This window comes from Ictidomys tridecemlineatus, chromosome 4, assembly GCF_052094955.1.
Source record: "Ictidomys tridecemlineatus isolate mIctTri1 chromosome 4, mIctTri1.hap1, whole genome shotgun sequence".
NCBI lineage: Eukaryota > Metazoa > Chordata > Mammalia > Rodentia > Sciuridae > Ictidomys > Ictidomys tridecemlineatus.
Genome location: NC_135480.1, coordinates 191057419 through 191071339, shown reverse-complemented (window position 1 = coordinate 191071339; position 13921 = coordinate 191057419). Strand labels below are relative to the sequence as shown.

At 60.7% G+C, this 13921-nt stretch overlaps 1 protein-coding gene across 10 annotated transcripts in view; it reads right to left on the bottom strand.

Moving 5' to 3' along the window:
- Positions 1 to 13921, bottom strand: part of Col27a1 (collagen type XXVII alpha 1 chain) — a 121373-nt gene that overhangs the window by 54725 nt on the left and 52727 nt on the right. For 8 of the 10 annotated variants that reach the window (XR_013438254.1, XR_013438255.1, XM_078048023.1 and 5 more), the window contains 5 exons: positions 12523 to 12576; positions 10673 to 10717; positions 4432 to 4485; positions 3732 to 3859; positions 924 to 977 (listed from right to left, as the gene is read on the bottom strand). Coding sequence is in view for 8 of the 10 variants with exons in the window: in XM_078048023.1 (XP_077904149.1) it covers positions 924 to 977; positions 3732 to 3859; positions 4432 to 4485; positions 10673 to 10717; positions 12523 to 12576 (335 nt within the window). In the remaining 2 variants the exon portion in view is untranslated. The remainder of the gene's footprint in view (positions 1 to 923; positions 978 to 3731; positions 3860 to 4431; positions 4486 to 10672; positions 10718 to 12522; positions 12577 to 13921) is intronic. The other 2 variants (XM_078048029.1, XM_078048028.1) reach the window with 1 other exon arrangement.

Genomic DNA, 13921 nt, shown 5'->3' with positions numbered 1-13921 from the left:
GGGCCCTAGCACCAGGGTGAAAGGGCAGCCTGTCCTCCCAGGACCCCAGGAGCCCTGGAGGCCCACGGAGCCTGGACACCAGGGCTCAGCAGAAGCAGCAGCCAGGCCTGTGTAGTCACCCGAGGGGAACACCAAGGCCAGCTCAGGATGGCCAGCCAGGAGGGAGAGCTGGCCAACATCTGGGCCTGGTGGACTGGCTGGCAGAGGTCCAGCTGTGGCCATAGGGTGTAGACGCGGGCAGATGGGGGCTGGTGTCCTCAGGCCACAGCTGGCTCTGCAGACAGGGACATCCTGGTGGTGATGACCACGCCCCCCGCTCAATGGGTCAGCAAGGCCACTCACACTCCTGAATGTCCACTGGGAAGTGCAGCCCTGAGGAGAGCTCAGAGCAGCCCAGGGCCCTATGGGAGAACTCACTGTCGGGGACAGGGGTGCCTGCCCACAAGTCTCCAAAACCAGGAGAACCATGGTGTCAGAACTGAAGGACAGATGTGCTGTCCAGGGCTCCAGGGAGGGAAACGGCCGCTTTTCGAGCAGGTAGACAGCGTGGCCTCTGAGCAGGTGGTGCGGAGAGGCAGTGGGGGTGGGGTCAGGTGGGCAGCAGAGTGGGCAAAGGGCCTGAGGCACAGCTGGCAGTTCACGGGGCTGGAGCCCAGGGCCACGGTGGGGAGGGCCCTGGGCTGGGCTCCTGCGTGGCTGGGTGGGGAGCCGGGAGGTGTGTGAGCACAGACCAGAGCAGTCCTTGGGGGCAATGTAGGAGGTGAGAGACTGGGAGGACAGACAGGACTGTATGACAGAGCCATCTCAGGTCGTCCTGCCCACGCTGGGCTCTGGGAAAGAAGCCAGGCCAGGGGACAGGTGGGGCAGGGGTGCAGAGGGGGGCGGGACAGGGGTGCGGGGTGGGGAGCACCTGAAGCAGTTACCTTGTCTCCTTGGAAGCCGGGATCTCCGGACACACCTGGGACCCCTTGCTCGCCCTGAGTACACACCAGCAAAGCAGACTGTGAGCGGGGCCACGCGGACCCCAGAAGTCTCTCCGACGGCCAGGCCCACTGGTGAGGGACAGCCCTGCGGAGGCCGAGCTCAAGTGGGACCTGGCCAGTCAGCCTCGCTGGACGGGCCACCGGAATGGAGAAGGCAGTCCCGGGGTGGGGGGGGACGAGCCAGCCTGGGCGCAGACCAGCTTCAGCTCCCCTGACGGTCACCTGGCCTTTTGTGGCGAACCTGCACTTCACAGATCCTTCCCCAACCTTCCCCTCTTCCTCCATACTGACGCTGTGCATGTGCTGAGGGAACCGGGGAGGTCCTCACGGGGCTTCTGAGCGGGGTGTCTGCTGTTTGATCGCTCACTACGGCTGGAAGCTGTCACTCCCTCCCTCTGGGCCAGCAGCCAGACCTTCTTCTAATTAGCTGCTTCTAATCAGCTACAGCATGAGAAAGCAGGTGGCCTGACTCGGAAGACTGTGGTCCGGCTGCCTGAGGTCCGGCTGCTCTTTGGTAGGATGATGCACTGCACGGCTGGGAACAGGGACCCTGGCCAGGGGAGGCCTTCTCTGCCCCCTCCCTGGACCAGCCAGGTTCTAGTAAATGAGCTGTCACAGGCCGGGTCCAGCGTTCCTGCCTCTGGGGGCTGGAAACTGGTCCCAGCTCTCCACGCTGGGCATCACCCACTGCCCGCTGGCCCCAGGACTCGAGAACGTTTCCAGTCCCGGGAGGAGGAGGAAGAATGGGGGGACCTGAGCAAACCTGCCTTGTACAGGAGGCCAGGACCCAGCAGGACTTCCCTGGCAGAACAAAAGCCAGAACTGAACATAAAAACCTTTTTTCTTGAACTTACTTTGGTTTTTCCAATTTGGAAAACCCTGTACGACGTCTTGGCGTTTTGAGAACCAAGGTACATTTTATCATTATTATTATTTTTAATGCCTCAAGTTAGAGTGAGGGAGCTCCTTTAAAAAATTAGAATAGAGGCGGCAGGTTTAAAAGGCGCCTAGGAAATCAGGACAATGGCTTTAGAGAGCTGGGTCCCCGGCAGGGCCACGGTTCCAGAATGTGCTTCCGCTGGCACCCGGAGCCAAGGGGTTGTGAGGGGCCTCAGGCCAGGCTGGGCCATGGGAAATCCGGGATTCTGGAAGGAGGATCCACAGGACTTGAAGGGACGGCTTTGTCATCCCAGAAGAGGGCTGGGGGCGGTCTATGTGAGTGGCTGATCGGAGACCCCTCCCCACTAAAGAGATTGAAAGAGAGTCCCCTCTCCCCGCCCTCACAAAGACTTGATTGATTTTCCTAAAAACTATGGGCAATAAAAATGATTTCCTCTCCTCCCGGTTCTTTCTTTCCCAGAGCTTGGCGGGTCTGAGTGACCAGGCGGCCTCCAAGCAGCCCAGCTCCTCTGCGTAACACTTTCATTTCCATGTTCCAGGGCAACTCCAAGCCCAGGCCATTCTACAGAGGACCTATAAAGAGCTCCCTGCGCCACCCACTTCCCCGCAGCCCCTCTCCTTGACCACGATTCAGCTTTTCCACCGCAGGGGGGTCTCCCCCTCAGACAGGTTGGTGAGGGGAGCCCACACCCACCCCTACACAGGGAGGCCCCGAGGGAGGCTCAGCAGGCAGCAGGCAGTGGCAGGCAGAGGGGACCCCACCGAGGCTTGGGAGGGAAGGAGGCGGAAACGGCAAGGCGAGGGCTCGCTGGCCCGGCAAGGGGCGGCTACCCGGGGCTGGGGCTGCACAGAACAATCCCATGGGTCCATTTTGCCCAGAAATTCTAATTTTGGGGGTCGGAGAGCCTGGGTTGGCTCCCAGGAGAGCACCCGCTTCCTCTGGTGAATCTCTTCCCCACTCTGGGTCTCAGTGTCCCCAGCTGTGACATTGAGGCCCCGGGTCAGGCGACCTCCCAGGGCCTCATCTGCTCTGTCCTTCTGATCTCTGTTCTGCTGGGTGGTGGAGGTTTCTGGGCCAGGTGCCCTTTGAGCCCTGATTCCCTACTTAGCAGCAGGGTGGCCTCGGGCAGGTCCCTTGTCACCTGGGGCTGGAAGAGGAAGGGGTGATCCCTCTGGAGCATTCCTGGGTGCCTGGGCAGGACACCTGCTCCTTGGCCTCAGGGGTGGCGGCCCCTGAAGACAGGTGGGCAGGGAGGCTGGACACAGGAGCGAGAGTAGCAGCGTGCCCCTTGGATCCCGCCACGTCCTCTGCGGGCTCCAGGATGGACCAGAGATTGCGGGGGAGGGCAGTGCTGCTGACCCAAGCCAGCTGCGGCCCCTTGGTGGACCCCAAGACCCACCTCCCCCTTCAGCTCTGGTGTGGTACCAGGTGACGTCCTACAGCCACAGAGAGGCCATGTGGCAGGGGGCCTTCCTGGGTGGGGGGCAGCTGGAGAAGCGGGTGGCGGCCCAGGCTGCCCGGGTTCCCCTGCATTTCAGATGGTGTGCTCTCTGGGCAGAGCTCTCAGGCCCATGCCAGGACACCTCATGTGCCCTTGGTTCCTTCCAGGTCACCACCGCCCTCCATGCTCTGTGACTGTGCCCTCCAAGGCCCTGTTCTGCCCCAGTTCTGCTCTGCGAGTTCTGAAACCTGCTGACTGAGCCCCGGGCCCCCAACCTCTCACGCCCTCTCTGCTGAGGTCTGCAGGCCCCCGAGGGTCGGCTGGAGCCCCACCCAGAGGGACCAGAAGAAGCTGGGAGCCCAGACTCCGGGGACAGAGGGAGGCGGGAGAGCGCAGGGCAGTGGACCTGGCCAGAGCTGAGCGGCAGCCTCCGGGCGGAGGGGCGGCATGCAGATAACCCACGGTGCGACAAGGGAGTATTCCGATCACCTTATCACCTTTCAGTCCGGGCTCCCCCATGCTGCCCATCAGTCCCTGCAAGACAAAGGCCAGAGGCCGCTGTGAGGCCCGAGCCACAGAAGCAGGAGCTGGCTGGCTTCAACCAGGACCATGTGTCGCAAGACCTAGCTCTGTCCCCAAGCCTGGCTCACTGTCCCCGACTGCAAAAGAAGGAGACAACCCCAACTTGATGGGCAAGGAGGGGAGGAGCAGCTGGCAGAGGTGACACTGCGGACAAGCCCAGAGGAGGAAGGTGCCGATGCGGCGGAAACAGGCCAAACTGGGCTGGCCTGGCGCTGACCCGTCCCGTGTCCCCTTGCGCTCAGGGCTCACTGTTCCCCATTATAGTTTCTGTGGTCCTGGCGATGACCCCCAAGCCTGGAATCACGCTGGACTCGTGCTCAGTTAGAGGGCTGGTGTCCAATAAAGACATCTGGAGTAAATGACATACAGATGACATCTGGCTCTCCAGCCAGGGCGGAGCTCCGGATCAATCAGCTGCTGTCCAGCACCCACGGGGCGAACCTCCCGCCTGCCCTCCCAGCATCCCCTGGGGCACCCGCCCTTCTGGTGCAATGAGACCCGAACTGGGGGAAGCCCTTGTTTACCTTCATGCCCTTGGGTCCTGGGTAGCCGATGGGACCCAATGCTCCCATGTCACCCTGGGAAGAGAAAGAGGCAGCTATGAGAGGTGGCCCTGGGAGGCTGGCTGCGAGGGCGATGCCCGGGGTCCCCGGGGCTGGGCTCTCCAGGATGCGACTCCCTTGGGTTGATCTTGAGATTAGGAACATCTGTCCTTCTGTTCGCTTCCGCTAAAATGCTGGAATAAATGTCACAGGATCCTGTCCAGGCCCAGGTCATGCTCTGCCCTCCGCCAGCACTTCCCATAGGCTGTCTGCTGGTCCACTCCCCGCTGGCCCTGGGCAGCTTGTGCTAGAGAGGCCAGGATGCTGCTGAGTGTCCTGCAAGGCACAGGTCAGTCCCCACCACAAAGAATGATCCAGCCAGGCGTGGTGGCGCATGCCTGTCATCCCAGCAGCTCGGGAGGCTGAGGCAGGAGGATCGCGAGTTAAAAGCCAGCCTCAGCAATGGCGAGGCACTAAGCAACTCAGTGAGACCCTGTCTCTAAATAAAATACAAAACAGGGCTGGGGATGACGCTCAGTGGTCGAGTGCCCCCGAGTTCAATCCCCGGTACCCCCCACCCCCTCAATAAAGAATTATCCAGCCCCAGTGTCAACAGTGCTGAGGTCAGGGCTGGGGGTGTGGCTCAGGGTACAGGTCTCGCCCGACATGTGGGAGGCCCTGGGTTCAATCCCTGGGGAGGGGTGGGGGGAGAGAAACAGTGGGAGAGAGAGTTTAGAGTGAAATGGCAGAGTTTTGTCTTAATAAGCCTCCATTGCTTTCCTCAAATCTCACCCTGCCCACCCCCTTGACAACCACCATGAGGCAGAGCCATATGTTAAGCCCATGCCCAGAGAAAAGAGCCCCTAAAACTTTGGTCTTCTCTCCCTGTCCATTCTCTGTGACTGACCTAAGTGTCCAGCTGCTGTGTGACCTCAAACAATACTTAACCTCTCTGGGCCTCAGTTTCCCACTGAAGAGATTCAGGCTCTTTGGAGGCCCTGGCAAGTGCCCTGAGGCTGAGGCGCAGCTCCGGAGCCTTGGGGGCACAAAGGCTGCCTGGGTAGCCAGGCTTGAATAGGACTCAAGTTCCTGCCACAGCTGCTGCCTGGAGACCTCCGGGAGGGTGGGAGGCCAGGCAGGAGGCCAGGTGGGAGGCGGGAGGGAGGCTGGGTGGAGGACAAGGAACCACATTCCTGCCTGACTCCCGCAGAAGGGCCGAGGCCCATGCAGGGCGATGCTCTAGGAGGGAGACAATGCCAATCTCCTGTCCCCAGAACACTGCAGCCTGGCCTCAGCCCTGCCCTGGCCTGGCTGTGTGGCCTGCTGCCCTCACTGGCCTGCAGGACTCTGGCTTCGCTATGTTCAGCAAAACCCACTCGCTGAGCCCCTGCTAACTGAGGAGTCATGTCACTCCTGTGCCTAATGACAATAATCACAGCACCCAAGCAACTCTGGTTGCCAGGCACTGAGGCACTGGGCCCTATACGTGCCTCAACTCAGTTACATCCACAGCAGCCCTTAAAGGCCAGTTCTGCTGCTGTGCCCATAATACAGGTGAAGAGACTGAGGGTCTTAGCGGTCACGGCTCCAGCAACGCCTCAGAGCTGGGGCAGAGCTGGGGTTCCCACCAGGCGGGCGTCTCCAGAGCCCCGAGGTAGCTCTCAAGTCTCAGGAGAAGACTTGAGGGGAGGGAGTGGAGGCAGGTCCAGGCCCCAGCTGCGTCTGTCTGTCTGTCTGAGCCCGTGGGAGTCCGAGCTTGTGGCTTGGGTGGGCTGGGGGCTACAGGGCTGGGGCTGGCAGGGGCCCCAAGGGAAACCTGGGCCCTTTGGTGCCCCGTGGGGGTGCAGGCAGGTCCGCCCTCTTTCCTGCTCCCTGTAGCTGGACATACTGGTCACCAATGGTCCCGGGCCCAGGCTCCTGATGCTTCCTGCGCCTGGCGTGCTCCGGCCGCCACTCAGCCCGTCAATGCCCATGCATCCTGGGGCCCCCAACTTCACTGACCCCAGAGGCCAGGCGGTGTCACCCTGTCCCCCTGGAGCCTCGCGCCTTTCACTCGCAGCCTTGCCCAGGTGGCCGTCACCTACATGTGCCTATGCGGCCACCACAAGCCCACCACCAGACCGAAGGCAGGTGCCTGATCTGGGGACCTTACCCCAGCATCTAGCTGGGGTGCAGCCACAGGAGAGGCCCACTAAGGAAAAGGAGAGAGGACAGGGAACTGCCTTCGCAGGCCATCAAGCCTCCTTCCAGAAACACTGAAGGATGGTGACGGTAAGGGCACTCAGCCTGTCCTGGCTCCTGGGTGGTACTACCAAGCGCCATCCCTGGCCAGGGCAGCTCCTGGACCTCAGCCCACACCGCACGCGGCCACTGCCTCTGTCCTCCTTAGAACTGGCGACCTGCGGCTGCGGTGAAGAGCTTAGCTCTGGAGACAGGCCCAGGCCAGCTTGCCAGCTGTGTGACTTCAGGCAAGGGCTCTGCCCTCTCTGAGCCTCGGTGTCCTTCACTGCCAAATGATGATGCCACTCCCCACGCCCACAGGCTGTGGTGGCCGCCGACACTCAGCGGGGTCAGGCTCGCGAGGCCTTGGTAAAGATGGGCTGGAGGGCCCTGATAGGCAAAGAAACAGTCGGGTAACCAGCAGTGACAGAGGACAGAGGCAGCCCACCACGCCCCAGGTGCTGGGCTGCTGGCGAGTCACATGTTCTCTGGGTCTCATTAACGTGTCTGAATAAAAAAGACAGGACGGGTCCTTGCGGAGCTGACTGGTTCCGCAGGCAGCCAGGGCTTTCAGTTACTGAAAGGCGTCCAGCAGGCTCACCTCAGAGGCTGCCAGAGCCACTGGCAGCTCACTGGAATTGGGGACAGTCAGGCCTGGGTGACAAGTGCGAGGTGTCCACTCCCTGCAAGGTCCAGCCACAGGCCTTGGCTGCTGAGCCCAATGCGCATGAGGCACACACAGAGCAGACGCTCTTCAACGCTAGCTTGTCCCCTCCCGCAGCAGGGCCCGGGGACGCTCGGCCCAGCCTGCACACAGATGGCCTCAGCTGGCCAGACGGCCCGGCTGAACCTGAACCTCCACTAAAACCGTTATCAACCTGTGGAATTCCCGTCGCTCAGCTGGAAACGCACATCCGCTGGAAAACCGCAGGTGACTCACCTCCTCCTCCTCCTCCTACTCCTCCGACTCTTGAGGAGAACCCTCCTTCTTCCCAACTCGAAGGGGGTGAGTTCTCCCCATGACAGACCCTGTTGCTCCTGAAAATTCAGGGTGCAAGGGGACCCCGCCTCGGGCACGGTGGAGACTCAGGGGCTCAGGTCCGGCCCTGGGCTCCCAGGTGCAAGGACACAGGACTTCAAAGGTACCCAAGCCGGGGAGGAGAGGCCAAGAATGGCAAGGGCGGGGGACACAGGCGAGTGAGGTCACAGGGGAGAGGGATCAGCTCCTTGGAAAGTGGCATTGAGCAGAGGGCACAGGGCCTGAGAAATGCAGGTGTCCAGATCCCGCCCCCAGCCAGCCCTGCACTAGGAGTTGGCCTCAGGGCCTCCATCAAACCCCATCCTCTTCTGCCCGTGTGTGTTCTTGACCCGGGGCCTCAGTTTTCCCGTCTGGCAAATGGGATCTGCCAACAGACATGGCAAATTGGGCCGCCAGACGGGATGCGAAGGGCAGGCCGCCCATTTACGTTTGAATGTCAGATAAATAATGAAGGGTATTTTAGTGTAAATGTGTCCCAATGCTGCATCTGACACTCCACGGTGACTGGCGTCGTGTATTTTGTCTGGCAGCCCTAGTTACGGACAGCAGAGGGGAGGTGCTCCGTGAGCTGAGGCCAGGCGGGAGGAGGGCTGGGCCTTAAGAATCTCTGCAGCCACGCTGTACCTTACCACCCTGGGACCCAACCCGCTGGGACAATGACAAGTAGGACACATGCCAGAGGCAGCAGCCAGGTGTATGAACCTCTCTTCTCGAAAGCTCTGGGGACGGGGATTCTCAGGAAGAGCAGACGCTGACCATCGTACCCCTGGAACAGCCTCTCCCAGGGACGGCGAGTACGACTTGGGCTCAGAGACAGGAAGACGCTGAGCGATGAGGGCTCCTTTGGATGGACGGGCGAGGGAGCCTTCAACCCCAGAGCTGTCCCAGGAGGACTTTAATGACCGTATGACCAAGGGGCTTCAGGAGGAACTCCTTCAGGGCTCGGAAAGGGTTAGACTGCAACTTCCAGAGAGTTCTCCCCCTCTCATGGCAGACAGGTCAGCCACCAGTGCTAAAGAGGTGCCTGGCAAAGTCCTGCTGAGTGGCATCAGGGACAACACAGGCGTGAGTCACAGGTGGACACTCCCAGTCCCCAGCCATGGCGTGCATCGCTAGTCCACAGCAGTGCTCTCCCCCACCAAGGTTCAACTTGACTTCGAAACCTTCCTCCACTCATCGATCCAGACAAGCACAGCATATGTACACACAGGCGTGTGTGTTTTGTGTGTGTGTGTGTGTGTGTGTGTGTGTGATGTAATAACGACAGCTAAGCCGGGCACAGTGGCACACACCTGTAATCCCAGGGGCTCAGGAGGCTGAGTCAGGAGGATCACAAATTCAAAGCCAACCTCAGCAACAGTGAGGTGCTAAGCAACTCAGTGAGACCCTGTCTCTAAATAAAATACCAAATAGGGCTGGGGAGGCGGGCAGCTCAGGGGTTGAATCCCCTGAGTTCAATCCCCAGTACCAAAAAATATATAAATAAAATAACAATAGCTATTATGACAACACTTCCCGAGTGCTTGCTGCGTACTGGGCACTTTAATATGAACTGTTGATTTAAATCCCCACGACAATCCCCCGAGTTAAGCATTAATACTGTCCCCATTTTACAGATAAAGAGGTGGAGGCACAGGGAAGCCAACTTGCTGAGCATTTCCATTAATGGTGGGAGCCAGGACGTGAACCAGGAGGTCTGGCTCCAGGGACTGCCCTCTTGGCACCTGCAGTTCTGACATGATGACCTATTTCACAGGGGGTTCCCCGAGGCTCGGGAAGGGGGTCCACAGTGAGGTCCACAGAGCCAGGCAAGGCCGGGATTTCAACACGGGCTGGTCTGAGCTTGTGCCCCGGCCCCAGGCCCTGCTCCCACCCACCTGGACACGAGCAGGTTTGCACAGGGACCTCTGGGTCCTCTCGCGGGCACTGGCCAACCCCGAGCCAGGGGATGCCCCAGCCTCCCCTGGGGCCTTGCTCACTCCCTCTGAGCAGCATTTCTTGGCACAGTTGCTGCGTGGCAAAGCTGGCCTATCTGTTAAGCAGGGGACAGTCTACCTGTCCCCCCCACATCTCTCCCGGACTCAAACTCCATAAGGAATGACCGAGAGGAGAGCAGATGGCAAGACCCCGGGGGACACTCTGCAGGCACCTCCAGCTCTCGCCCCTCACTGGCCCAAGGCTGGGACGTGCCCTGAAGGCCCAGCAGCAGGCTCTGCTGTGGGCTGATAGGCTGCTCCTCGAGGCCGCCCAGCCAGGCCCAGCCCCAGGCCCTTCCTGCCTCTGCAGACAGGCCCTCCAGTCCTGGGCATTTCAGGAGATGAGTGACTGATCATGGCCGCACCCTCTCTCACGAATGACTATTGCTATTGATGAATAACAGTAACTGATACAACAGTATTTTCCACTAATTATTTACTGAAGGCCAGATCCTGGGCCAAGCAATATACTTGTGTTACCCTGGTTAATCCTCACAACCAAGAATCCCAGGGGATTCTACTTTCATCTGCATAGATGAGAAAACTAAGGTTCAGAGAAGGTGATTAGGCCTGAGTCACACAGCAAGGATTTGGCAGAGGCATGACTTGGTTTCAGAGTCCATGCTTTGAGAAGAAGAGCCCTGGAGATTCCCAACATGGTCCAGAGTCTCAGCAACTCTGCCACCACTTCCTGCCTCTGGACAGGAAGCCCCTGTTGAACAGGCATGCTGTCACCTGTCAGACCTCCTTGTAAAACAACCAACAAAGAGCAAGTGTAAATCCACACTGGCAGGCATGGTCCGGCACTCACCCTCACTTAACTAATGGAGAAGCAGGCTCAGAGAAGGTGGGAGACCCACCTGGGGTAACACAGCAAGACTTTCCTCCCTCAGCCTCCTGTCCAGGCTGCCTGTCCTGATCCCCAGGCCTCTCCTCAGGGACACCTGCCTCTCCCCCACCCCCAGCCCCTGGGCAGCTGTGTACTTACAATGAGGCCGGGGACTCCTGAGGGCCCTGGCAGGCCCAGTTCTCCCTGCAAACACAGACACAAGGTGGTTACGCGTCTGTCTCCCTCCAGGACCCCCACCCCTGCCCCATGTGGGCATCTGGGGGACACTTCAGTGCTGACCATCCCCTGCTCCAGTCCCAGGCCCCAGGGCCTCTGGTGTGTGGCCTGGAGTTGGGACAGTGCCCTTCCCCCCTTGGCCATCAGTTTCCGGCTGTAGGACGGGGAGGGGTCCCCCAGCCCTCGCACCCTCCAGTGTCGGTATGAAGAGGGCACAGCCCCCGCCTGGGGGTGTGGACGGAGGTGCCACTGCCCTCCTCAGAGGCACAGCTGGCTTCCCGAGGTGAAGGGATCTGCTTAAGGTCAGGGCCAGGGCCTCTCATGACTCTGCCCCCCAGTCCCAGGCCCTCAGGCCTCCCCTGTCCAGCCTGGAGGGGAGATGGGGCCTCGTGCATGGCTCACCCCCGGCCTCAGCCCCCCAGGTGTACCCAGGGCTCACACCAAAAAAGACGGGTGTGGGTGCAGCCCAAGTTCAAATGGGGAGTCGGAACCAAAGAGGAGGCCTGGGAAGGATTAGCGCAGGGGGCGGGGCACAGCACCACAGGGAGGAAGCGGCAGCCTTGGCCTTGCAGCAGGGAAACCAGGGCAGACCCGAAGGCCCCCATCAGGTCTGCCTCCATTCTGCTCCTCTAGGCCCTAAGGAGGCCCATCCCTGCCCCTCCCAGGGAAAGTTCTAGAAGGTTCTCTACTGACATGCTGCAATGGTTACTGAGCAAGTAAACCACTGAGGAAACGCCCTGATTTCCCCTCCCATGTCACCTGGCATGTCCCCTCCTCTCTAGCCTCACTGTCCCCAGGAGTCTTCCCAGCTCCCTGGGTCTTGTGCAATGGATGGGGAGGGGTCAGGACTTCTGTGGCTACCTCAAGTATGTGGGACGCCAGGCACTGAAGGCTCAGATCGGCTGGACACCTTCCCTGCCCTCATTCTCTTCTCACGACAGCCCTCTGAGCCCTCCGACCCCCCACCCCCAGTTAACAGATGAGGAGACTGAGGTTCAGGGAGGTCAGGGTCGGTCCAGGCTCACAGGCGGGGCAGACAGTGCAGCAGCATGCAAACCCAGGTGCACCTGGCTCTGGGGCCAAGGCTCCCCCAGGAAGCAGGGCGGGCGAGCCTCCAGGAGAATCTGTGAGACCAGAGCAGGTCAGTTGTGTGTGGCTGCTCAGGCAGGAAGCCCCCAGGAGAGATAGGATCAAGGCAGGTGCTGCAGACAGCTCTGGCCGGTCTGCACCCCCAGGCCAAGTCTGTACCCTCAGGCCAAGAATGTGAGCGTTCTCCCAGCTGGGCCTGCAGCCTGGGATGGAAGGCGCGAGCAGACCCAGCTCCCCAGGGCAGGCTGACCCGGCTCCTCCACCGACAGAGCCTGGGCCTCGGATTATTTACACACTCTATAAACACGCCCGCCGTGGAGATTCCTTCCGAACGTGGCTCGTCTTTCCAAAGACCGCCTGCGACCCGTGGGCGTCCCTAGGCCACTGTGGTCGTAAACATTTCTGTTGCTTCTAAGACGGCAGAAGCTGGGGCCTCTCTGGTGGGCAGTGATCCAGGAACCTCCCTAAGCCCTGGGGCTGGGTGCAACCCAGATGCCCAGCGAGCTGGGACTCTTCGAGGGGTGTCACCCAGAGTAGAAAGGAGGACAGGCTCAGAGAAGTCATGTAACTTGTCCAAGGACACCCAAGCAGCAGGTCATGGGGCTGGGATGTAACCCAGGTCTCAGACCCCAAGGTATGGGCTCCTGATCTCTTCTCTGTTCCCAAACACTTGAAGTACTTACGGGGTTTCCATCGAATCCAGGGGGGCCTCTCTCCCCAAAGTCTCCAGGGAAGCCCTGCGGGCAGGAGAGAGAAACATCCGTAGGTCAGTGTCTGGAGCTGCAGAGACTTGAGCCAACCCCAGGGGGACGCAGGGACAGTGTCTGAGCAGTCTCATTCCTCCACCTGACAGCAGCGGATCCTGAGGTCACCCTGCCATCACAAACACCCCACACAACACTCAGGGACAGGCCACTCTGGAGGGCCTGCCTGGTGACCTGCTTCTTTTCTACTTAGAGTCTCTGGAAAAAAAAAAAAAGGTACAAGCACCAGCCCCCAGTTCGGGCCCTGGTCCAATGACGTGGGAAGGACACAAACTGGGGCCTCAGGGAGCCTATCCAGGCCTACAGCAGCTGCTGGCTGGGACCTGACAGGGTCCTCTCCCGGGTTCCTCAGTGTCCCCACTGGTCACTCCCAGCTCAGATCTGCGATGACAATGCACCCTTCAAAAGTCACCCTGTGGCACCAGGGTCCCCATGGTACAGAAAAGGAGAAGTTGTAAAGTTGTGGCAAGGCCACACGAGGTCACACTGCTGGTGTGGCACAGCCTGGGCCATTCAGAGGCCCTGAGGTCCCTCTCTGACCCCACCCTGGAGGCCACACCAGGCCCCTGGGGAGCCAGGCAGCTGGGAAAACAGCCGCGGGGACAGCTGTGTGCTGGGGGCCGGCATGTTCCTACTTCAAAAAGGAAGGAGCCCGGCCTGCTGCCGGCCCGCCACCCGGTTTTCCAGAGAGACTGAATGAAAACCAGAGCGCAGGTTGTCCTGCCCAAGACCAAGGCCCGAGACCACAGAGGGGCTGGGAGGTGACCGCGCCTCTGGTTCTAAATCGCAGGGGTCTGGAGGGAGACGGAGCCCCGGAGGTCAAGCGGGAAACCAAAGCCAAGCAGCCCAAGGCCTCTGGTGGCCACCAGAGACGAGGCGTGGGCCCTGCGTGCACATCCCTCCAGGACAGCCCCCAGGAGGTCTGGTGTCACAGACACAAAGGGGAGGGGACAGGGACGCAGGGAGGGCTTCAGGGCACAGCAGGACCTCAGGGTGGTTGTCCTGTGCCTGGAGGGAGGGGCTGCTGGCTCCATTCAGCAGTCAGGTAAGTGGAGGCTCAGCGAGGACACGCCGCGTGGCCATGGCCACAGGGCAGCAGCGTGTGCAGCAGAGCTGAGCCTGGGCTCCACCTCTCTAGGCTCTGTGGCTCCTGGGACAGCCGGGGGTGGGGGGCCACAGGCAGCAGCTGGGCATACCCCGCTGGCCTCGGAGGTGGGCGAGGGTGGGGGGGTCTGGGTGCAGGCCCATCTCTGGGGGCACATGTCACTCCACCGACCTTCCTCTCCCCAGATCCTCTCCCCAGATCCGTGGAGTCCCC